The sequence below is a fragment of the Vigna unguiculata genome, chromosome 8 (assembly GCF_037176805.1).
Source record: "Vigna unguiculata cultivar grain cowpea cultivar isolate G323 ecotype 2 chromosome 8, ASM3717680v1, whole genome shotgun sequence".
Lineage (NCBI taxonomy): Eukaryota > Viridiplantae > Streptophyta > Magnoliopsida > Fabales > Fabaceae > Vigna > Vigna unguiculata.
Window position 1 is genome coordinate 36,837,654 of NC_140799.1, and position 26,658 is coordinate 36,864,311.

Genomic DNA, 26,658 nt, shown 5'->3' on the forward strand with positions numbered 1-26,658 from the left:
ATAAATTTTGATATGCAAATTTAATGAGTTTTTATGTGATTGATAATGCTTTGATGAGATGCAAAATTTGAATTGTATGATGTAAACAGTGTATCGAGTGAAATGGAATATAAATCGGTTGAAACATATGTGAATATGTATTATAATGTAGACATAGTTATTTTAAAAGATGGATTATGATTTTAAGATACTTAAGATCATGTATTAAGTTTAAAATTAGATGGAATTTAACTTTACATATTAATTCAATCACGTAAAGTAAAATACCGATGGCGAGAGTGGAAATAGATTTCATTGACCTAGTATAAATTAATTATGATATGAGATTCATCACATTAATGAATATGTTCTTACTATACAGTTTTTTTGTTGTACCGTAATTTTTTTTTTGTAAAAATAGTATAACAACTTAAAATCTTTTAATTAATGTTATGTTCAATTGCAAAATAAATATTACAAAATAAATATTAACAAATCCAAAAACAAGTAAGAAAAACTTAGTTTTCTTATTTATCTAACGTAATTAAGAAAGAAAATGAAAACTTAGTCAGAGTCTCCTATTAAAAAAATAATAATATTTTAATTCATTTTTTTAAATTTATTTTTAATCTATCACTTCAATTATTTTTAGATTATCACATTACATTATTACAAAAATCAAAATAAATAATCTAAAAGTGATACAAATAATAAATTAAAAATAAGTTAAAAAATAAATTAAAATATTATTATCTATATTAAAATATGTATCTTTCCAATCTAAAGATGAAACCGAAGAGATAGTTTGAACTAAACAAAATGTTGACCGTTGTTCTTCGGACATTACTGTTATGAATATTATTTTAATATATATATATATATATATATATATATATATATATATATATATATATTCTTAACACAAGTTACTTTATTATTTTGTATGATTCATAATTAATTGTGTACACCAGAATGTAAGTATGCAATGTACCCAAACGATTTATTATGTGATCCATAATGAATTATTGGACTATATATGAATTTTTTGCAAACTATTCATAACGAACATAATCCATTACAAAATTTACCATAACTAATCATGCATTTATTTTACTGTAAAATTGATCAAACTTCATTTTTCGCAATAGATTTTTTGTTTTGAAAACTGAAATAAAAACAAATACGCAATCAAAGTACATGATTTATATTTCTTAACATTTTTTTTCTAACAAAATAAATGAGTATATAAACTTTTCATTCCTTTATTATTTTTTATGGATCTTGCTAACCAGTGTCCTAAGGACACTGGTTAAGGGTAATTAATATACATTGAATCTACAAAAATACATAAATAAGTGTAATATTAAATAAAACTTGATCTAATAACTATTAATGCAACTTTATTTTTTTTAAAAGACAAAAATGCCCATATATATTGTACATGTGTATTTAATATTTTATTTAATGTTCACAAATAAAATTTAAAAACTAATTAAATAATAAAATAACTATATTTTAATGTTGATAAAAATTAAATACAAGAAAATTTAAATTAACAAAAAACCAACAAAAAAATAGTGTTAAACATCTAAAACTTAAAAGAAAAATAACATAAGAAAGTATAAATTAACAAAAAAACCAACAAAAGAAATATTGTCAAACATCTAAAAATTTTACAAAAAAGAATAATTAAAGTGTCAATTTAAGACTTAATTGATTTTTTTTTCTTTTTAGTAGAAACTTTAAAATTTTTAAAAATTTGTTTTGTAACAATAAGTTATTGTCTACACATTTAAAAGGGTATTTTTATCTTTATAAAACTTATTATGTATATTTATATTATTTTAATTACTGTATTTAATTATTTTAACTTTCAATATAAAAATGACATTTATTATTCTTTAACCGGTGTTCTTAGGACACTGGTCAGCATTCTCTCCTTTTTTTCATTATATTGAAGTTACTTGAAATCAGTTTTCTTTTATTGAATCGGTCTCTGACATTATCGAGATCGAAGATTAATCTAATCCACGAAGTGAAAAAAGAGTGTGGGAGGAAAAAGAGAACGACAGAGAGGGTATTATTGGAGGTTGCGGCGTATTCGTGCCGTGTATTAGGTTAGCATGTTCATAAATCACGAGGTGAGCATGCGTAGTAAGTAGCATGGGGCCTTTATGTTATGAGTAAGCAAAGAAGATAAAGTGATTATTATTGAAGTTTGCATGTCAGTGAAGTGGTAACAAAGCACAGGATAAGGATGTTTTTTCTGATTTTTTTTTTCACCATCTAACAGGGTTTCAGCTTCTTACTTGGCAGTGACAGTAGCAACCAATAAAGAGGTGTAAGTAATAATCAGTAATAATGCATTGTAATGAGTCAAATGTGACAATGATTATGTCTCTTCTTTTCCTTGTAACTAGAGTGGGCTAATTAAAGCAACAGTCAAAGATCACGCCGCATAGCCCACTTTGTGTTTAAGTAATCACGCTTTCGTTACATAACCTTCATAATAACAACATTAGACCACCAATCACAAAGATTTATTAACGGAATAATAATATTTTAATCTAATTTTTATTTATTTTTAATTTATTAATTCAATTACTTTCATATAATTATATTATTATAAAAATATAAAATAAGTGATTCGAAGGTGATGAGAATGATAATTTAAAAGTAAAATAAAAATGTTAAAGTATAATTATTTAGCGTGATATTTGAACTGAAATAGATAATTTTATAAAATAATATAATTTTTTTTTATTTTTTGACTTCATAAATTAGTGACTTACTAAAATTAATTTTTTGTTTGGTTATTTCAGATTGATAGATAGTTTTTATTAGGATATTTTGAATAAAATGACACATTTATCTTTTATAATGTGTAATATGCAAATTCTTTAAACTACTTTCTTTTGTACATTGTATTTTGTTTATAAATAGGTTGATGTATTCCAAACACATTCACATTTATATATTCTTATACGTAAACAAACTATTAGAGTAATTAATATAATTACATTTATTGCAAAACTTATGCTACTCTAGTTTGAATTTTCACATATAATTTCTTTTAAGAAATACGTCATATATACATTTTTAACAACTTCACTTTTTCATGTATCAGCTTCATTCATGAACAAATGTACAACTTTTCTTTTGATACACTAGATAAATCTTTTCCCCTTCTTTTCACTTTCATAAGGTGTTTACAATTTTTTCTTTATGAATCATGACTACATTATGTACATTATCTCAATTTCAATTTTATTACTTTTGTTATCAATCAATAAATAATATTCTATGACTATAAAATTTGTTTCCATCAATAACCATTTTAAATATTAATCATTTTATACATAATGCATCAATTTGTTTATTATTTGTTACATATCACAAAAAATTTTAATAAAATTTATTTAGAATTATTTTTTTTTCAACGAATTATTTCCACTATAAAAGAAAAGATAAAAATCATTTCACTAAATCCTTTGTTAAAAAAACTTTCAATATAAAAATCATATTGCATTCATATGAGCCAATAATCAAAAGAATAAATAATACAAAACATACATGAACCCAACTCACAAAAATAATTAACATTACCTTTCAACTCATAACCTTAAAACAATAAGTTTATAGTATTTTACCTTGTACAAAGTTCAACTTTTTTTTTATTTTTACTTAGTGCAAAATCTAAAATTATACTTGGATTCTCAAGAGACATTGCTCTATCCATTTGAGTCTATCTATTTGAGTAATCAACTTGGGGAAGAAGGTAGAGTTATTAACTCTCACTAATTTAAATTTAATTAAAATGTAAATAAAATGATACAACTTAATGATAATTTTATATTATATTTAAAAATAAAAGGATACAGTTTTTAGAATGGTAGTTTTATATTACATCGTCTAAACGATGTAATAATAATATAATTTAAATAATGAATACCTATAAATTATAAATTATGTTTTACTTACTGTTTTTAATTAAGTAATCATGTAAAAATATGATTATTTTAATTAATTTAATTTAAACGGATTAATTAATTAGTTAAGTATTAGAAGTATTAACATAGTTAAGTGTAATTCTAAGGTAATTATGAATAATTACCTCAACCCACTTTTTACAAGTTAAAAGCAGAACGGCAGGGTAAAATTGTAGCTGAACAATCCATTTTATCGTCCTTAAAATTAGTCAAATTTTCCTGATTTTATTTTATCACGGTCAATTATTAATGCAGGAATATATTAATTTTTGATATCATATTCCAATTGTTTAGGGAGATAGTGTAAATTAACATATAAGATTGAAAATGACATATACGAGAAAAATTAATGTTGGACATGTTTTAGTTCTTATGATTTGTAATTTACCTAACAAAAAGCTATAATTAGTGGGCATTTTTATAAACCAGAGGATTCATACAATTGTTTTAGCAAGATAAATCAAATAACTTTATATGGATGTATCTATTTAAAGAATTTAAAATGCATTTTTGAAGAAAGAAAAAAACTTTTCCAAACAATTCAATATATTTTAGAAGTGTTAGTTTTGGTAAAAAATCCCAAGCAAACACGCTCTGAGTATAAATATAATACATGGTTTCATACCCATTTATTTTGAACGGAGAGTCATTGTTCCCTATTAAAAATCTATTTTATTTATCTCAACATTATTTTTAAATGGTTGCACAAACTAATAGACTGTTTGGTTTTGTTTGGTTTGAATTTATTTCAAGATATTTCTATTTCTCTTTGTTTTGTTTTTAAAATATATAAACCAAAAAACATATACAGTATTATTGTTTTCGAACATTTATAATAACTATTTGAAGAAAACAATTGGGTAGGACGATGGCATAGTTTAGTTTCTTTTGGCCCACTAATTTAATCGTGCCTTCGAAGAGAAGGAAGAGTTTTAATTGTGAATCTATTTGTGTCGGAAGCAAAAATTCGGATGTGTTTTTTTTCACATGTGACCGTGTGGATGTGTTTCCCTTATAAATATGAAACTATGACGGTGGAAAATATCACAAAAATTATCCACTAAAACAATACATTGATTCAATTTGTAAAATTATTCATGAATATACTTGTAAAGGTTCAATTTGTAAGGTTTTGATTTATATTTCATATATAGACAAGTTAGTCTTTTTGTTAATAATTTTTTAAGCTTGGAGTTTATTCCAATCAGAAGGAACCTTCAAACCCCACTTCAACTAAACCTTTTAAATAAATTAATGATGATTTTGCACATATTTTATAACTAAAAGTTAATTAATCTTTTTATACAATTCAGGCACCATCTTCTTATACCAATACTATTGATTTAAATAGAAAATGCATTATTTTCACATTCAAGTTGCTAATCACACCACATATGGTAAATATAGTTTTGAACTTCTCATTCATGGCAAATGTTGTCATTTAAAACTGTAATTTTTGAACTTGAAAATGACCTAACATGCAAAAACCAAGATAGAGTTATGCACCCTCTCTAGCATCGGAAACATATATTTATTGATTAGTTTTGTAAATTTAATGTTTCTTATACTAGATATAGATTTAAGTTCACTAACTCCTTTAAATACACTTTCAACTTTATTTTTTGATAAAATATTCCGTTGTTTTAGTTTCGTTTCATAACCTAAACAAATTTAATTTCTTAATAGTTATTACTAAACTTAATTTTAATGTTGAAATCATACAAAGAAAAAGAACAATAATATATATTTTGCTAATATATGTATTTGCCATTCGATCTTTTCAAGAACTTGTCAAGTCATATCTATTAGTAACCACAACTAAACCATCAATTTCAGTAACTTTTTTTTCTCATAACTTTCATGAAACAACACTCAATGTTTTACTATTCAGTATCCGTTTATTTAATTTAACACAATCCTCACTTTTTTTAGCGTAATCTCTGGTCATGCTATAAGATTTTGAAGCTTTCCAAAACATAGTATGGATTTGTTTGTTTTGTATTGGAGACGTAAAGATTAAACAGAAATGTGTAACTCGCATATAAACTTTATGTTATAACAAATTAACCTCCTCGGTACTCTACTCTCATGGAATTGCACAACAGATACATTTTCGAAGCAAACATTTAATTTGAAAAATATAAAAACTGTGGAGGAAAGGAACATTACGGAAAAGACCCCATCGTTATCCGAATTTACACTCTCAAGGTCAGCATCAACGGTGACCAAAATAAAATAAATAAATAAATAAAATTGAAAAAAAAATGGTCAAAAACTCAGAAGCCTAAGAATTTAAATTTTGAAGTGAGTATTGGGAAAGTCCAAAATTTTCCAAAAGAAGGTAGGGACAAAAAAAAAAGAGTGGAATTAGGTGAGTGAAATGGAAGTGGAGGAGTCGAAAAATTTGAAATTTGATTTGAAAAAAGATAAGAAAGGGTAAAAAGAGAGATTTTGAATGATGCCATGTGTTGTGGCGCTTAATTAATTTGAAAGATTATTTGAAGTTTAGGAGAAATGGGAGGTGAGTGGCAGCATGCAAGGACAAATGTCCCCAACCACTGGGCCACTCTTCCAGTTGTTTACACTGCAATTCTCAATTCTCAATTTTCTCTCTCTTTCATTTTCATACGCACCAATATTTTTATTTTCAAGTGTCTAAAAGGGACCCTGAAACCTTAATAAAAGCAACTTGTCTTCTTACATTCTATTATCCTCCAACGCATCACAACACAACACAACACTCTCTTTTACTTTCTCTCTCTCTTTTTTTTTTTTTTTTTTCATTCGCAGTGTGGGTCCCACCCTGTACACACAGCTGGGTCATTATTAAATCTTCCTCAACCAGCAACTTCAGCTTCCTCGTTCCCCTTCATTACCCTCGTAACTCGTAACGGCTTCATACCGCTTTTTTTACTTTTTCTTCTCTCAAGCGTCTTTCCTTCTTCCAACCTTTGCTTCACTCCTTCACTCTCTCACCCATGGATGAAGCTGAGTTTGACGCCGCGTTTGGCTTCCCGTCCGAGTTTCCCTACGAGTTTCACTCGCCCGGGGGCGAACCGGTCGAGTCCGGTTCGACCGGGACTGAGAGCAGCGACGAGGAGGACTTCTTCGCCGGGTTGACTCGCCGACTCAGTCATGCATCGCTCTATGACACCAAGAAGGAACAACTGCTCACTGTTCCAATCTGCAACGGTGACAAGGCTGAGGTAAATGATGGCCGGAACGTGCGGTTTTGTTTTGTTTTGTTGTTTTTTTCTTTCCGGTGGACTGACGGTGTTTTTTGTTTTTCTGGGGGTTTTTGCAGAGTCAGAAAATGAAGGCTCGGGGTTTGGCTGGGTCGCCTCAGTCTATACTGAGTGGTATCGGAAGCTGGTCTGGTCGGAGTGGCGGTTCCGGCGACGGGAGTCCGAACGGGTCTTCTCGTGTTCCGTCGCCAACGACGACGCCGTTTAAGGCGACGAATGATGCGTGGGATGTGCTGTACGCAGCCGCAGGGCAAGTTGCGAGGTTGAGGATGAACGATGAAGTCTCTTCGAAGTTTGAGTTTCAGAACGGGGGAGTTTTTGGGGGTGTTTCTCCGGCAGTGGTGGCGGAGAATGCGTTTTTCGTGAACCATGGCGGTCCACAGGTGAGTTATTTACAAACGCGTTCAAGTTGTTTGTAAAAATGCGTATAAGAACTTGCATGTTGAAATCGGGTGTTTACTCTTTGTTTTCCTTGCGTAGGCTCGGTACCCGCAGGTGAGACCGGAGCAGATGCTGAAGCAGCAGTGTGGTTCGGTTTGGGGAAGGCAAGAGAAGGTTGCCTGGGTGACCCAGCAGCACCAGCCACAAGTTCAGAACAGAGTCCGTGATTTGCGTGAGTTTGGGTATGACTATGAAGCTATGAACTGCACACGCGCTTTGCCTCATTCTGCATGGCACCGTCCTCTTCAAGTGAAGCCACAGAATCAGCCGGTGTCGCATTTCGGAACCGGGTCTCGACCCGGTTTGCAAGCTGGATCTGGCGGTGTTAACAAAAGGGGTTGTGCTGGAACAGGGGTTTTCCTGCCTCGTCAGTATGGGGCCCCTCCCCCTGAATCTCGCAAGAAAACAGGTAATTTACTTAACCCCCTTGACTAAGCACTGTTTCTGCTGATTTAGCGGTTTTCTGATTGTTGTTTTTGTTTTGTAACAGGTTGTGCTGCTCCGGTTTTGGTCCCAGCTAAGGTTATCCATGCTTTGAACCTCAACATTGATGACATCAATGCCGCTAGCCAACAACGTTTTTCTGGTGCATTCGGGGCGGACTATGGTAAGTGGGTTTTCAAGTTAAGCAAAACATTTTGGAGTAAACTTGAGTTCTTCCCCTGCTAACCTGTTTGAGTTCGGGGTTCTTGTAGATGCTTTGTTAGCAAAGAGAAACGCTCTGATTCTGCAACAGAAGTTCAACATGCGGCGAGAGGATGCAGCCAACCATGAACTTCGCTTGCCTCAGGAATGGACGTACTGACTAATCTGATAGTTCAAACAAAGATTCAATTTCCAAAAGTTTAATTCGGCGAAGAAAGCAAGCTAGTGAAAAATTCGTAGGGAAGTTTATTAGTTTAAATTTTATAATATAAAGATGAGATTCAAGAATGTGTTTTGGGTAGTTTAGTGGCAATAAACATCCGGTTTTTGTGAGAGATGCAGCTTTGGGATCTGTTAGTTGAAGAAACAGTGAAAGATAGCAGTTTTAGGGGACGGGTTTTATCTCTGATTAAGAATATATTTATTATTTTGTAATAAGTGGGGTTGTTTTTCTTCCATGTTAAAATTAATGTTGTGGAAGAAGGGTAAAGAGCTTGGTGCGTTAGAAGAGGGTTCATGTCTAGCTGGCAGAAAAAGTGTTGGAAGATTGCCCATAACTCTTTGTGAAAGCTCTTACTCCTTATAGAATAGTATGTAATAAGGTATACTATATGTAGTAAAGGCAACTGTTGTGTAATTCCATTATCCTCCATATCTCTATCATCCTCCTGTTCAGAGTTTGCATTTTAAGCCTTTCTTGATTTTCTTATAGAATTTGTGCTGCCACTGTGCATGGGTTCATCAATATGTTTGACTGGTATTAATTTTTGAGTATTGCTAATGCCAGTAGTTATTTTCTTTTAAAAGTAAAGTTGTGAAAAAGCAAAAAAATTAATTAAAAAAGGATACTAGAGTACTGGTTAATGATACTGTGTGGGACATATTGGAATTGAAATAGGAAAGATATTTTCACTAGAAAGTAAATTTGAAAGGTCATTATCAAGTAAATGGAGGGAAGAAGAGCAGAAGGAAAGGAAGATGAAGGTGTAAGCATTGGGACAGGGGATGCTGGTTGAAGATGGGAGGGTACCTCTGATGGGTCCCTCTCTGAATCCAGTGTTAGGACCCTCTCGTCTCGGTTACTACCCTCTTCATATGCATTCCCGCCCCTTTTTATTTATTTTATTATTATTTTTATCCAAAAACCGATCTAAAGAGTTGTCATTTTGAAATTCGTGATTTGATTTGGGACATTTCTTTTCTGATTTTGACCTGGTCAAACTTTTCATTATTATATATATATCTCTCCTTTTCAAATTTTATGCTTATTTGAAGCAAATAATTGTTTCTATAGTTCTTATTTAATGTTAATTTATATCTGATTTAAAATACTAATATGCCCACTTTCCTATCTATAGCACAATTTTAATGATTATTTTATTAAGCTAGATCCATTGATCATAATTATTATCATTGTTTTTAATGTATGGTTATTTAACACTTTTTCCACAACATGATCATCTAAGCATTATTGTTGCTTAACGGAGTATCAAAATAATCTGGCCTTGTACGGGTAACGGGATATTGATTTTCATTAGGAAATGCGAATCTTAATGAATTTATGTATACTCACACGACAGGGTAGCATAGATCGCTACCCTCCTTTCCATGATTCTCTTAAGAACAGACACATCAACATATTTTACCGAAAATGAAAAAATAAACAATTTAAATGTATACAAAACATACGATGAAAATGAAATTTTTAAAAATCATTTTTATTATCAGTAAAACCAGTAAACAAATCATTTATAAACCTATCTCAAGAAAACCAAACCACAATCATATGTAATAAGTGCTTTGTTTCATCAAATAAGCGTAGAATGATGATTATATTCATTTACGATCAATAAAAAATAAAACTGATAAGAGTGACCTTATGAGTGTGTTTTGTAATAAAAGAAACAATTAATGAATAACAGTTAAAGGATTTATGGACGGCACGTTATATAGCATTAAGAACACATCAGCTTAATAAATTATGCAGTTAACTAGTTGTTGTACTTGCTTGTTTAAGAATCAATAGAAGCCTTCAACAAATACTTTTTTTTTTCCATCACAATTTTCTCCACATGTCTCCTTTGGTGCAGAGGGAAAACGCACATCTATTTTGTTTTTCTTATTTTCTTATTGCAAGTGCCCTTTTGAAATTTCACGTATTATTAACATTATTATTTTCCAGATCAGCTTACAAATTTGAAACAGACACAGAAAGCAAATAAATATTTTGGATGGTAAAATAAGTTTTTAACATTTTTTATGGGCTTAGTGAACATAGTTTTGAACACGTAATCTAGTTTTGATACCAATTGTTAGGATCAAGTGCTTATCACTAAATCAAAATCATAGTTCTTAGTTAAGAAGCAATTCTTTTTACTTAAGAGTGCAATAACCCAAACATCACGATTATAACTCAACCCACTTGGTCTTCTCTTAGCAATTGTTTAATATGGAATCCCACTTAGATTGTGACTTTGTCCACCTAACCTCTGTCACCGGCCAATTGTATAACCCGCAACATAGTATAGTCCAGCCGAAAAAAGAAGTGTGGTAATTGTAATTAAAACGAAGAAGATGAAGAAAAGGGTAATTATGCGTGACATGATCCTACGTAAAAATGTGTAAGATTTTGTTATATTAATCGAAGTGGTTGACTGGTGGTGAGGTAGTGGAATACAGCTATAAAGTTTGTGACAGAGAATACTAACATGGCAGATGAGATGGGTCTTGGAATAGGGATAAACCTCAGGCTGAAAGACCCAATCGCAACCTTTGTGAGCATGTGGGGTAACACACACACTAGGGTTCATCTTCACTCATTTGGTTTTTGCAACTTATGCAAGCAAGCACATAAAATAAAACAACCCTCTATGTTTCAATCTACTCTTAGTCACGTGTGGCTACCTATGTAGCTAGATCAAACGATGTAATCCAAAACCCAAAATCATTCTTTCACTTACTTTGCCACTAAGTATCATAAACATGGCAACATTTCATTTCACTGTGAATGTGAATGGATTTTTACTTTGAGATTGTTGTAATAATAATAATAATGGTTTGGGAAGCATAATAGGTCATTTTGGTGCATCGTGGGTGGCTGAAATTCAAAAGGGAATAAACATAGCTGTCTTTTCAGAGATGAGTGAGTTGGTGACAGTTCATAGATAGCATGGTTTTTATTTGCTTAATTGACGCTCTAAGTTGTTGTCTTTTACCATATGAGAGGGTTTATAGGAGTAAGAAACGTAGGATTGTGAAGTGGTTAGTACTAGAAATGGTGCAAGTAAAAGGCAGAGATTGAGGTCGGTGGCGGTTGTTGCGTCTTATTAATTGGTTTTGTTTTGTTTGGTTACTTACTCACTTCTTAATCAACACCCAATAAGGATGTTAGATTTGTCCCTATGGAGCAACAAAACAAACAACCACACTTCTGTCTCCATTCAAATTCAATTATTGCCATTTAAGCCTATTGTTAAAGGATTATCTACTATGCCATGCTCCCAATTAATCAATTCAATCATGTGTCTTGTGTTGGTTATGTTTTTTTTAACCTAGTTGTCCTTTTTGTGTGATACAAATTGAGTGATTCAAATTCTCTATTGGTTACTAAAAATACATTATATTAACACTTAAATTTTGTTTTTCCGAATAAGTTTCATATTATTTGAGAGTCGAAGTTTTAAATACATCTTTCTTTCTTTATTTTTTATGGTATTTTTAAAGATAAAATTGTGATAGAACTTTATACTCTAAAACAAACAATACTTTAAAAATACAGTCGTTGTTTCTATCGATCCTCTTGATATTGGATTGAAACACTTTTCATATATATTTTAAAAGGACAACAGATAAACAATATTGATGATGAAATTGCAGCTTGCACGCCCTCATATGGGTTTCTTGATTTGATTTGGTTTTGTTGGTGGTGGAATAGGCCCTTCTCTTTAAAGAAAGAAAGATAAGTATTGATGAAAGGTTTTGTGCGTATTCATTCACTATTATGGACTTGTCTTTGCCACCAAGATACCGAGCAAAGCCTGCAAAATAATTTAAAGTAACGTGCAAGAGGAGATGGGTTGTCAACACGTGGAGGGTCACTGATAATATCATGTTTGATGTGATCATTCTTTTGCCCTTTCTTTTTTTTTTTCTTCTGTCTTTTGACGAATGGGTTTCCCTTCTGCCCTTGCTTGATTTCTGGCCCATATCTAGCCGTAAATCACGTTTCTTATGGGCCCACGGTCCATCTATTTTTTAACACTTTTCTTCATTCCATCTACAACCATTATAACTTGCACTTGCCTTTTGGCATGTTAAATCACAAGGTAGTTAGTTTCACTTATTTATTAACATACTCCAAAATGTTGCTAATATTTAATTATGGTGTAATGTGTGAATGCTTAATGCTTGTTGTGTATTGTGGGTGAATTATGGTGACACGCTAAAAGTACAAAGGGTGTTGAGCGTTTGAGTAACAATACTAAGTGAGTGTACGGAGTTTGATGAAGCTAGGTACAGTGTTGGCGTCATTTATATGCTATTCTTCGAGCCCCACACCGCGCACGTTCTTTTGCGTTCATTCATTTTGTTAATACGAAAACAGTAACATCGTTTACAATTCATAATCCACTCTCCATGGCGTGCACATAAGTCAATCATTTTGCAGCTACCATTTTGTTTGAGAGGGAAATTCGCCGTTTGTGATCAGGTTTTCATTTTCACTTTTTTTTTTCTTAGTTATTTAATTAAAGCAATTGGTTTCTGAAGCTATTGTCAATGATGTAGATATGTGGATTATGGAGGCAACTATATTTTGAATTATAATAAAGGGAATTAAGATGGATGAATATTTTTATTATATCTATGGACCTTTTTTCTTTTTCTTTTTCTTCCTTATTACCGGTTTTATTGCTTTAAAATAATTTTAACCTTTTAATTAAAGAGTTAGTTCTCAGAATTTTGAATTTGCGGATTAATAGTGTAGTGACTTTTAACTTTTCAATACTATTGGTAATTATTTTTTATAATAAATAAATTGCATCACATCAATATCAAATTTTTTAGATTTGAGTAACTAAAATAGATTCGAAATAAAGAATCAAAACAGAAGTTACTTCGAATTTTAAACACTAAAAATATCTTTAGAAATTTTATTATTTTTATCGTGGATTGCTTTATGATAATGGTACTTTTATTTTTAATCCCACCTTTTTCTGACAGATTAGTCGCATTCTTTATATTTAATAGATCATAAGCATGTGTGGAGTACGCAGAAAACTGTAGATCAGGGTAAAAGCTGCCATAATTTTCAAGAATGGTCGATGTAAAAAGATTTTGAAGAATTAAAAATTATTCTATATATATTTTTTAAAACAATTATTATAAATAGTTAATTATTACTATCACTATTGCAAATAATAATAACAATAAATAATAAAAAAATACTGTCAATGTGAAGGACACAAAATTATGAACGATCATCATAAAGAACTTTTGACCTTAAATAATATCATAAGCACACCTGCAATTGATTGCATGCTTAATTTTAAGACTTACAATTAATCCAATTTCATGCTACTTCTGATACAAATATGATGATAAAGCAGCTGCTCAAAACAAGAAAAAATTGAATAGGTAATGCATTTTGTACCCATGTGCGAATAGTGTGGGTTGACATAGTTTGATACATGCACCGAAAAATTGACTTGTGATTCTCTAGACTAAACTTGGCTTGCAAACAAATCTAAGCGTGATGGTTCTTACTTTTCTTCTTTCTTGTAGCAAAGCTGCTCGGTCCAATTTCTATTGACATTCTTTTTGTCCTGCAGAAAATAGAAAATTCAACATATATATTGTGTCAGTCTAGGAAACTAGACACTGCTAGTAAAATCTTACTTAAAAAATTCAGAAACTGTATCGTTTCCAATATTTCACACTGAAAAAAATTACCTTGATGACAACTCTTCTGACTCCTTGCAATCCTCAGCAGCATCACCATCACCATCTGTGAGAATAAAAAAATCCTCTGCTCAATCATAGCTTATCATACTCCAAAAATTAAGGAAAAACATGACAGATCAAACAAGAAACAACTAATGGCATGGGCATGTACTCATGTCCAATGGTGTCAAACTCGGCTATCATAAAAACTTGAAGGATAAAAATGGTGTAAAAGATTAGTAACTCGATGATGCAAAAATCAACAAGATCCTAAAATGCTTCCTAAAACTTCAAAATTATATTTATATAAATGCATATGCATAAAAAGTAATATAGATAAGAAAAACTAATAGCTCATACTTGTCATAATAACTACGAACGGAAAATAGAGTATTTTTTCATGTAACGGAGGATTATAAACCCAAACAGGTCAACACACTCCAAACACCTAATTCTGCTATTATGCAAGAAGCCGAAACCTGATTAGGAACATAATTAGAAACTTCTTCCCGAAGCTCTCAAGGTAAAGTGGACTCCACTGAATTATTTCCCTAGGCTAACTTCAACCGGAATGTTGCAGCTCAAGAAGTTTATGGGCCAAAAGAGCCACTGGTCCACAAGGTACATGAGACACCTAAGGTATGCAAGGTGTAATGTGCACAAAAGAAAGCGAAATCCTCAAGCAGAGGTGGCATGAGTAAGTGGAGAAATTGTTACAAAACAGAGTTGGCAAGAGTAGTGAGGAGGTTGTTAGCCGTGGGAGAATACTTTAATTATAAGTCTCATGAGACAGGGGAGACAGGGTGATGAACTGATTTTCTGTTAAGAAAAGCTATGCTTTGGGCAAGTGGAGGTTTCCTCCATTTGTAGTTTCCTTTATGTACATGAATCTTGACATAATCAAACTGTGCCATTACGCTAGAGACCGTCCAAATTAGCAAACTCAATAACTTCAAGAAATTACCATAGAGGTTCGTGGTACCCGTGTGGTTGTGTGCGTTAAATTTCAGCTCTTAGATTATCACCCTGGTAGTCGGTGAACAGATTATGTTAAAGGAAAACCATAAACATGATTAAGGGAAATTTGGCCATTATTAGGCCGTCCCTAATCGAAGAACATTGAAGAACACTATAAATAGAGGTCAAAAGTATGGTGGTTGGTATATTAAATACATATTTAAGACTGATTTAATCCGCTTAACCATTTGACATTGAACTGACTTGAGCGTCAGAGTATCTTTAGCCAGTACAATTGATCAGTCTTGAACGAACATGACACCTTGGCATTGAGGAACATCACGAGTAATGACAGATAAGTTGTGTAGGAGAACGCTCGCCCCCTTTAACCCGAAACATTTTGACACCCAATGTGGGGTCGAGAGATTACCTTAAAACCCATATGATGACTACAAGGAACATGACGAGCAACGTCACTGGAGAAGAGATACACAGCGATGAGATGGAAGTGAGGGAAATGATGAGAAGGATGCAAAAACAGATGGAGGACATGCAAAACAAATACAAAAAAGATTTGAGGGAACTCCGAGTGGAGAATGAGGCAAGAAAAGAGCAGGCAAAATTCAGTGCCATCAACCCTAAGTATGTTTGCGATGCAAACCCTAGAGCGACCGATCGTTACCGTTCGTGAAGAATCTATCAAGGAGCCACATGGACAAGCCATAATTGTTCATGCGAGTACTAGAGCAAGCTAGGGTTATAACCCAACAATTGCGCCTATCGACCCGTTCGCGGTGTGTCCCTTCAACCAAGAGATCTTTCAAAACCCCTCTCCCCGAGCGGTGGAAGTTGCCGAAAGTAAAGAAGAACGACAGAATCACTAATCTGGACCATCATGTCAATCTTTAGGAATCAAATGATGTTCTATGCTGCAAGTGACGCCATTTGGTGTCGAGTTTTTTCTACTTCTCTAACAGGAGACGCATTGGAATGGTTCTTCGACCTCCCATCACACAACATTGATTGTTTTTGTACCCTGAAAGCTAAATTCAGAGCCCAATTTGTTGCTAGTCGAACAGTCGCGCTCACCTTAATGGCCTTCGTCAACATCCGACAAGGCAAAGACAAATCATTGCGAAACTTCATGGAACGCTTTAACAACGTCTCTATGAAGACCAAAAACTTGTTACCAGAGGTAGCCATGCACCACTTGGTTACCTTGGTGAAAGCCGAGCCTTTTGCTGATAAGCTCAGCAAGAAACCGGCCAAGAGGACGAACTAAGGGAGAGAACCGCTCAGTTCATGCACATGGAGGATATAAAGGACTTTCGCAATCAGATCCGAGCGGAACCCCCTGGAACAGAGAATCACAAGGTGGAGGACAAGAAACCGTGTGGAATAGCGAATGGGTCCATGTAAAAGAGGAGGAGTGTGCACGGTCTATGAAAACCAACAAATTGCGCACGAATGTTATTCTACTAGATTGAAAATGATGCCCTAACTAGTAGCATAACCCGAACTACATTGGCCAACAAATATGGACGACCACATAGAGCAAGAAGGAGAAACTAATGACCTACAAGTAGGAAAAAATCAAGGGTAGGTGACCAAAATCAGCACTGATATGAACCCGCAGAGCGAACAAGTACCAATAGCCGTGATCGAAGAAGACAAAGACCTCTTCATGCGGGCCTTAGCGGATATGTGAGGCATACACCCGGGCGTCATGTTCCACAAACTAGCCATATTTAGAAAAGCCTGACCGCTTGCCCAGAAGAAGAGTTGGCTCGAAGAGAGACGAAAAGCCCGACCGGTGGTGGAGGTTAAAAAACTGAAAAAAGTCGGTTTCGTTCGAAAAATCAAATATACTACATGGTTGGCAATGTAGTTCTGGTTAAAAAGCCAAAAGGTCAATGGAGGATGTGCACCAACTTCACGGATCTGAACAAGGCTTGTCCTAAAGACGCATATCCACTCCCCAGTATCAACCGCCTGGTGGATGGAGCGTTTGGTCACAACATGCTCAGTTTTGTGGAAATCATGACAATTGTTGCTATTTTGAGACCATTGGAAATTGTTCAAATGCTGCAATACTATCTTGAGACCATTGGAGATCCCTTTTATTAGCAAATCAGTGACAAGTCTTGCTATTTTTCCATAATTGCTAATGAACCTCCTATAGTAACATGTGAGCCCTAAAAATCTTTTTAAAGACTTGACACACTCAAGAATATATTGTTGTAGAATTGCTTTCATTTTCTATGGACCCATGGCTATTCCCTCCATGCACAGAAATTACATGCCCTATGTAACTCTGTTTGAGCAAACTCACTTCTCCAAATTTGCATAGGATATGTGTTGTTGTAATGTACTAAGAACCTTTTTTTTCTCAAATCCACCGATTGTTCTTTCCATGATTAACTATGGATTAGTATATCATAAACCTTTTGAGGTAGGGCTATAAAGTTACATTTATATACCACATTGGAATGTAGTTGGGGCATAGGTTAGCCCAATAGGCATGACTAGAGAGATTAATAATGTCTTTGATTAGTTCAAAAATGCAGTCTAAGGAATGTTTGGCTTGTGCATATCAATCTTGTGAGATCCAACTTTTGAATCCAACGTAAAAAAAATTGGGCCCCATGTAACTCATCTAGCAGTTCCTCAAAATGACTTCCTCAATGACGGGACTAAGGGGATTTGTTAGCTATAGTAGCCTTATTTCAAGCCATTAAGACAAATCCTCCAACTTCCATTCTTTTTCTTCACTGGCAAGGCAGGACTGGAATAAGGACTATAGTTGGGCCTAATAATTCCTGAACTCAACATTTCTTTCTCTAGCTAGTCAATTTCATTCTTTTGAAGGTGTGGGTACGTATAGGGCACATTTAGAGGACTTACCCCATATTTTATGGGAATTCTGTGATCCACTGACCTGTTTGGTGGCAGTCTTTATGGTTCAGCAAAAGCAGCAGAGAATTCCTCAATAATGTATTATAACTCTCTTCATTCCCAGCCTCCGGCGGATTATTATTTCTTTCCTTCAAGGACCTGTGTTCCCTGGTTTCTATCCCCCATATATTGATACTGCCTCTATCTGTGTCCCCTTCATCAGAGCTTGTGGAGTAATAAAAGCTTTTTACAGCTGGGGATCACCTCTAATTTCCACAACCTGACCTTGTTCAACAAAGTTCATTGTCAAAGTCCTCCAATTTACTTTTACATTTGCTAGAGTGGTTGACCATGACACACCTAAAACAAAATCCACTCTAAATTCAAATATGAAATACTCCTCAATATGAGCATACTCACCGAACAGAAACTTAATATTTTGCAGAGTCCTGCTGTTTGTTTTTTATGCCCATATCCTAATTTTACTCTAAATGGTGGAGTTTGCTCCACCTGTAAACCCAAACTGCCCACCAACTTAGAAGAAAAAAATTTGTGGCTAGCTCCACTATCTATCAGCACCAAAACAGGTTGCTACCACAAATTTTAAATCCAGCAGGTCAAACCAATTGTTAGGATTCTCAGGATCAAGAAAAGAAAAACTAAAGGAAAAGGTTCACTCGTGAATTTATTCCTGAACCAATAGCAAAACAGATTACAAAAGGGAATTGTATCCTTTCACACCAGATAACTTGACTCCACAAACTAATATTCCAAGATGATCCCGTTAAAACAAACAGAAGTCTACTTGTAAACATTTTATAACAAAAAAGGTGAACAGATATAACTGTCACCCAACCTCTAAAAACAAAGCTTAATTCGTACTCTTAAACTGCTTCCTGTAATAACCTCGTCAAACCTTCTCCTGAACTGGAACATTGTGTTGTCTAAGAACCCATTTGTTGGCTATGGAAACCTAATAAGCATTGACCTGCTGGATCTTCATTTGTAAAGGTAAAGTGGATCCATGATTCCAAGAATCTTGCACTAAAACTTACTCCACAAATAATCCATACAACATGCAATCCCTCTGCATGTTAGCATGTGAACCCCAACCCCTTCCCAAAACTGGTAGCATTGAAAGAATTGATGAGTTTATTCACAGTTTTGACAACACTGTTCAAACCATTATTTAGGCATTATCTTCAGTATGAAGACAAGTTATAAATCAGCCAAGCGCTTGTTTCAGAATAATTTCGAATCAGTAACTCATGACAAGCATTAAAATTTAAAATCGATCAGGCTATCCCAATTAAGTCCAGCAGAAGGAAATTAACTCAATCAAAAATCAATTCTACCAACTTTGAAACAAAAAACTCTATGTTATTAACTGTCTAAGTTCATTTGACATTAAATGTAGAGTGACATGAGGGGTATACATACCGATTACATTCCCATCTTCAATTTCCTGCACTGACTCAGACTCAGACTCGGAACCCCATCGATCTCCTCCATCATCATGGTCCCACCGATCACCAACAGGAGGCATCCAGAAGTCTTCATCTTCTGTGTCATTATCCTCAACTTCTGTGTCACTATTCTCAACGGGAGACTTCGTAACTTCTGATCTAATCTCTTCAATTGTCGTGTCCTTATTCTTTTTCTTCTTCATTCTATCCTTTTCTCCAGGATTTGCACTTTTCGACTCCAGTAAGTTCTCCTCATCAATCCCTTTGTTCTTATTCTTCTTCTTCTTCTTCTTTTTATCCTTTCCTCCACCTTCTGCACTTTCTGACTCCTGTAAACTCTCTTCAACTTCCATTCCTTGGCACGATAACTTCTCTTCTTCCTCTCTCTCTGTTCACACAAAAAAAAATGTATCAGTAAACAAAGCTCCCAATATCTATACTCAATCACAGATCACAGAATCTGCAAATACTAGCAGGAAAACTTAGTCTCGCTTCATTATTGAAGCCCTGGCATCACTCCTAATCCAATATTGAGTGAAATAAAAGACATAACATCATTGACCTAATTTATTGAGAAATCTTTTCCCACTCATATGCTTCCAGATATGTTCCTCTGACTTATTCACGTTGTCCCCAGTCAGCTTACATATCAACTTTGAACTGAAAAAGAGGAACAAAAACAACTACGTCAGTAACATACTCCACAGACACAGAAAATGGGGACAGAAAAATATGTAACAGTTGAAAATTGTCACATTTTCATGTACAGACTGTGTTGCTACTTCATACAAACAGATTTCACACAAACTCAGTCGAAAATTCACAATTTTTAAAACAATATTTGATGACAGACATATGTTGAAGTTTTTAAGAGCTTTGTCAGCAAGGTTTCGATATTATTCTGTTAAACCTAATCGAACAACGTAACATTGGTTCGACAGACACACGTGAAGGCCTGAAGGCAGAGAGTAACAAAAATCAGGGAAAAAAAAAAAGTGGGAAAGAAAAGGAGAAAGGGAAATTGTAGTTTACCGACAGAGAGGGTCTTGTTTGAACATGTTGAGAGGGGCTTTGCGGTTCGTCAAGGCGAAATCGATGAGACCCAAACGACATTTTTTGCTCTGAGAGTAGGACGCTATGTCCTTAGAAAGGACCTCGTGCCCAGTTTCAACGCACCTGAAACGGGCGTTTCCCAACTCTGTGAAAGTGGGCGAGCCTAGCAAGTTGGTCCCTTCCTTCTTTCCACTGTCTTCGCTGGTTGCCATTGCCTCACTCTGTCCTTGCAGGATCCTCTGGAAATTGTGGTATTGTGTTACCAGACAGGGTTTTAGGTTGAAAAATTGGAAGACCTAATTGCACTTTAGACCTTTGATTTATCAATATCATTATATAGAGAACTTCATACTTTGTATACATATCTTTTTCTAATTCTATCTTTTTATAAGTAAATTTTTTTCTAAATTAAGATAATCATTTTGTTGATTTTATCTTTTAAATATTTTATATATTTAATCTTTTTTAATTTAATTATTTTTTAAATTAAATAACTGTTTACAATACAAAAGTTATCTAAGAATTAAATAAAAATATTTTTTATTAAAAAACACAAACATACGTGAATATGTTTCCTATTATAATTTTCTTAGTAGCAGGTAGCATTCAATCTTTTCATCTTTTCATTATAATAATAATAATAATGATAATTAAATATTAAAATAATGGTAGTTATAATTATTGTCTAATTGATTAAAAGATTAAAAGATGAGGAATATAAATCCCCGTACTTTGTCTATTCCGTTATAGTAATAAAAATATATTAAAAGTTAATTATTATATTAAAATTAATTACAAATATATCTATACTTTCTATTGATAGTATAAAAAAAATATAAATTAAAAGTAATTGTAATTCATTTTATTCACTTTTAGAATGTCATAATTCTAAGAGTAATAGGATAATATGTAATTTTCTATCAAAATAAAAAAGGAAAACTATAGTAACATATTTATATGAAAATAGTTATAAAAACATATATTTTTTCTTTAAGAAATTATGATTATAATTTACAATAGAAGAAATACTTTCAATTTTTATCATAAGTTTCTATATAATGAAAATAAAATATTGGTAAATAAATATAAAAATACAAATGGTAAAGGGGGTAAATTAATGTACTCTAAAATAAAAGTTGCAAAATTCAATCCCATCATTATTAGTTAGATATTAAATACCAAAAAGAAAATTAGTAGCTTTTGTTGTGTTGCATATGTTAATGTTTATAACAAGTCTGAAAATGAAATCTTAAATTTATCCATAAATATTATTTCTTTAAATTTTTATTCATTCTTTGCAACAAATAAATATGGTCATAAAATCAGGAAATATAAGCTTAATGAATCTAATTGGTCTCATTCAAAATATCTTGGTTAAAGTCTTAATTTATCAAATTATTTATTTTAGTTTATGAATAAATTAATTTTAATTCATGGCAATTTTTTAAGGATTGTGCTCATTGAATAAGGTTGATCATCTCCATTGTGCACATCTGTAGCTGATAATTTTTGGCATGTCCGAAAGAGCTTTTGGGCCGAAGTTGCATACCAGCCCAATCCAGGTAACACCTGAGAAATTGAATTACATAAATTGCATATTTGGATTCTCATCTACTTGAGACTGCTTTTTCTAAAGAATGCATAATCTATATCCACTCTTACGATATTGGTATGACATGTATATCTGTTGATTTGGAAAATAATAAAATATATATTATTTGATATACAACCATTATTGAATAATGTATAATAAATATATTATTGTTATTTTATAAATTTAAATTAAAATAATATATATTAAAATTATTAAAATAAAAAATTATAAATTATTATCATTATTAAAATATTATTATTTTATAGATTAAATATTACATTAAAAAAATATCAAATGTATATACGTGTCTCATATTAAAATATCTAATTTCTTACGTTTTGACATTAACATGTGTAATTAACATCAAACCAAAAACTCTCACAAAGAAAAGAAAATAAAAGAAGAAAGATAATATTTAATTCCTCCAATTTTTAATTTCACAATTTTTCCCTTAATCTTTTTCGCAAATTTGTTTCATGCTGTTTTAGCTGTTTAACTTTGATTTTATACATTTCACGTGACAAAAGTATAAAATATGTTCTTTACAGAGCATTATTTTCAAATAAATTCAGGAAACTATAATCAATAAATCAAATTATGTTAAAAATAAAAAGCATGACATTTTAGAAACTACATCTCTACATAATGTTAGTACACTTATTTTTTAACTAGAATTTTCAAAACCAGGATACACATTTATTAAATAAGATACAAGATTTACTAAATCTCATGGTATTCAACTGAAAAAGAAAAAAGTGTTAAAAGACGGTGTTGATAATAATTTTAATTGCATAATAATCTATAGTTAAATAGAATTAGAAGATTCTTAACAGCATATTTTAAATTGTTTTGAAATTAACATGGTTTTGTAATAGAAAGACGTAGAAGGTTAAGAGAAGCACGTTTCTGATCCATCACCATCTGAATAGAAAATTCTGGAAAATCCTCAGCACTTCTCTTGAAACTTATATATAGCTTTCGCTTTTCATTCCCAGTATCAGACACAGTTGATTTGAAGAAGAGATTCAGTCAGCAACAACTTTTGATCAAAAGGAGAAGAGATAAAGATAGCAATAACGATGTCTCTAATCCCTAGCTTCTTCGGTGGTAAACGAAGCAACGTCTTCGACGACCCTTTCTCTCTGGATATATGGGACCCTTTTGAGGGGTTTCCCCTTTCAGCTACTCTGGCCAACCTCACTTCCTCCGGTGATGAAAGCAGCGCCATAGCCAACACTCGCGTGGACTGGAAGGAGACGCCGCAGGCTCACGTGTTCAACGTGGACCTTCCCGGGTTGAAGAAGGAGGAGGTGAAGGTGGAGGTGGAAGATGGGAAGGTGCTGCAGATCAGTGGAGAGAGAAGCAGAGAGAAGGAAGAGAAAGATGATAGATGGCACCGCGTTGAACGAAGAACTGGGAAATTCATTAGAAGGTTCTGGCTTCCCGAGAATGCTAAAGTAGATCAGGTTAAGGCTGCTATGGAGAATGGGGTGCTCACTGTTACTGTTCCTAAAGAGGAAGAGAAGAAGCCTGAGGTCAAATCGGTTAAAATTTCTGGTTAATTAGGTCTTATGGTTCAGATCTCACAACCATTTCACTTTTCAAAAAACTGTGTTCCGTTGTTTCGTGTGTTTCCGTGTTGTTTATATTTGTGTCATGTTCTGTAATGCGGTGGTTATGGGAAGTTTGGGTGTTGTAATTAACTTGTAAAGGCTTCTGTTGAATGCATGGATAAACAGTTATAATCTTAATAAGCAGAAAGTTCATGTATTCTCTGTCACTCGACCATGGCTGTTGTTGCTTTTTCTTCTGTTTTTTTATGCTTGAAGATTTGATTTGGTGGAGGAGGCTCTAATAGAAGCTGATAATCAATATTTGTTCCGATCCGATTCAAGGTCTTCTGGCATAGTTAACAATAAGGATCGTGTTTTGAGGTTTTTTTTTTTTTGAACATGTCACAGTTTTATAAATAACGTTAATGTTCTGATTCAAGTTCGTGTAATAGCAATATTGTTAAGAACAACGATGATATTTCTAAGATATTGTTCTTTTCAAATGTTAAATTTTGTTATAATTTTATTTTTAAAAATCGCTTCAGAAAAGTAAGGAAAAGAAATAATATTTAAACTTGACTTCGATTTCGAATTAAATACACTGGTAAAATATTTAATTGATGTTTAATTGGTAAGAGATTTTTCTCAACCACCATCGTTGGAAGTGAAGATGGTTAGACTTTGTTCGTCGTCGGAGAATGCCGAACACGTGTCTTAAACAAGTAGCTGGTCCAATTTTGATATTTTCACGAGTCAATAGCAATTTTAGAGTCCTTTCAATTATTTGATTTGAAATTATTTGTTCTTTTCCTGTTAATTATCACAGTCTAAATCAAACTCATCAATAGTTTTTTTACATATCTAGGACCACAAAAAGAAGGTTTTTACACGTGTTATAATTACATAATTTTAAAAAAAATAACTGAAAAAGAAAATAAAAAGGGTATTCGTGACATATATTTCTCATTATTGTAAAGCCTATTTTTGATTTTGGAAGAATTAGTTTTTCAAAATCGTGCTATAATAAAATGGTAGCCTTTAAATCCTAATATATTTTTTTTCATTCATGTGTCTTCATTATTATGTATTGTTTTCTTTTCTGAAATTTTTTCTTTATTAGAAACATTTTTTTATCGTACCTTTTTATTTATTAAACTTTCTTATTAAATATTTATTTGAGAAGCAACTTTTAAATCACATGAACTAAACCAATATATTATTTCCATGTTTATTCACATCTTCCTCTTCTTCACATTTCTTTCTCTTCTTTACATTAAGTTGTGTAGTGCGAAAACTAGAGAAAAAAAAAACTTGCCGATGAACTTTCAATCTTTAGTATTACTTTTTTACTTATATGTGAAAATATTATAATATTATTAGTATCATGTTTGTATATTATTTTATCTCTGAAAGAAGAACATTAATATACATATAATGTTTATTTGTGTGAGAATCTTTTTATATATTCACGTTTACTTGTTATGTTGGTTGATTTATTTAATGATTTAGATTTTCCTAAGTGAAGTTAATAAGTTAATTTTTATTCAAGTATATTGGATTTTGATTTGACTTTTTAAGTGTGAAAAATCTTATACTACTACTGATGTTAGTAACAATGAAGAGTTCAAACATATTTGTCTTAATCTTTATATGAAAGAAAATTATTATTAAATTTTGATAATTTTCTTCTAAATTAGAATGTCATCTTTTAAGTAGTTTTATAATATAGAAAAATAAATAAATGTAAAAAATAGATGAATGGAAAAATAGGTAGTCAATTAAGAGATGTCACCTCATAAAAAAAGGTTGTCAAAATTTAATTTTTAAAAGATTATTTTCTTTATATAAATGAGCATAACAAGTAATATTGAGTCTTTTCTTTCTAAATTGAAAATGTAACCAAATTTATAAAATATGTGGAAGAGTAGTTCTTTGCTCGAATATTAATTAGCACTTTAACTATCATTAAGTTTCATTATGTTTGATGATTTTTGTACTATGCATAAACACTTAATTAATATGACAAACATTGTCATTATGAAATATGTGGAAGAGTAGTTCATTGCTCGAATATTAATGAGTACCTTAACCATCATTAAGTTTGATGGTTTTTTACAATGCACAAACACTTAATTAATATGACAAACATTGTCATAAAACTTGAGTTCCTTCAATAGTAATAAATAATATTTTTCTTGTATAGTTCATTATAGACCCGTTAAAGGTGGTATGTTTTAAGTGAACTATAATACTATGAAAATATTATGAAAGACAAGTAAACTGTACATAATTTAAAAATGAATTTAAAAATATATTGTTTCAGGAGAAACCAAACTTAAAACTTAAAAAGTTATCTCTATACAAAATGAGAGAGTAGGAAAGAAAGCTAATAAGAAAAAATTACTAAAGATTGTTTAAGTTTGTACTTTATCTATTTTATTTTAGTGGTACATTTTACCTTTTTCATGTTTCTTATAACTTTTTTTCTAATTACTTAATTTTTCACATAATAAAAAGAGTGACTTCTTAAATTCAGAGTCTAAGGAGTTTGATTTCCTCTTAACATATTGTGAAATTCATACACATTTTATTTATCTTCCATGATATTATAGTTTATTTGAACATACCATACTCAACATACTCAAGCAATAATATAATGAATTCAAAATGAACCATACAAGAAAATTATCATCTATTACTTGAGGCAATAATATAATGAATTCAAAATGAACCATACAATAAAATTATCATCTATTACTTGAGGCTTGTTGTTGTGATGTTTGTCATCCTAATAAGGTCTTTGTGCATAGTACGAGAATCATCATTAAAGTATTCATTAATATTTAAGTAAGGGACTAGTCAAATTTCATAAATTTTCAATTAAAAAAAACAGTCTTAATG

At 32.1% G+C, this 26,658-nt stretch overlaps 3 protein-coding genes across 3 annotated transcripts; 2 read left to right on the top strand and 1 right to left on the bottom strand.

Annotated features, from left to right (window-relative positions):
• Positions 1-6,777: 6,777 nt before the first annotated feature.
• Positions 6,778-8,936, top strand: LOC114194711 (uncharacterized). Its single transcript, XM_028085085.2, has 5 exons — positions 6,778-7,174; positions 7,273-7,596; positions 7,694-8,063; positions 8,145-8,261; positions 8,350-8,936. Exons 1-5 carry the CDS (start codon positions 6,947-6,949, stop codon positions 8,457-8,459), a joined length of 1,149 nt encoding a protein of 382 aa, XP_027940886.1. The 5' UTR covers positions 6,778-6,946; the 3' UTR covers positions 8,460-8,936.
• Positions 8,937-13,766: 4,830 nt separating this feature from the next.
• Positions 13,767-20,913, bottom strand: LOC114193217 (uncharacterized). The gene is made up of 5 exons (XM_028082937.2): positions 20,590-20,913; positions 20,120-20,217; positions 19,532-19,945; positions 14,249-14,303; positions 13,767-14,121 (listed from the first exon to the last, which is right to left on the bottom strand). Exons 1-5 carry the CDS (start codon positions 20,820-20,822, stop codon positions 14,043-14,045), a joined length of 879 nt encoding a protein of 292 aa, XP_027938738.1. The 5' UTR covers positions 20,823-20,913; the 3' UTR covers positions 13,767-14,042.
• A 2,253-nt stretch (positions 20,914-23,166) lies between these two features.
• Positions 23,167-23,984, top strand: LOC114193439 (17.8 kDa class I heat shock protein-like). The gene has a single exon (XM_028083243.2). It carries the CDS (start codon positions 23,284-23,286, stop codon positions 23,764-23,766), a length of 483 nt encoding a protein of 160 aa, XP_027939044.1. The 5' UTR covers positions 23,167-23,283; the 3' UTR covers positions 23,767-23,984.
• Positions 23,985-26,658: the final 2,674 nt, after the last annotated feature.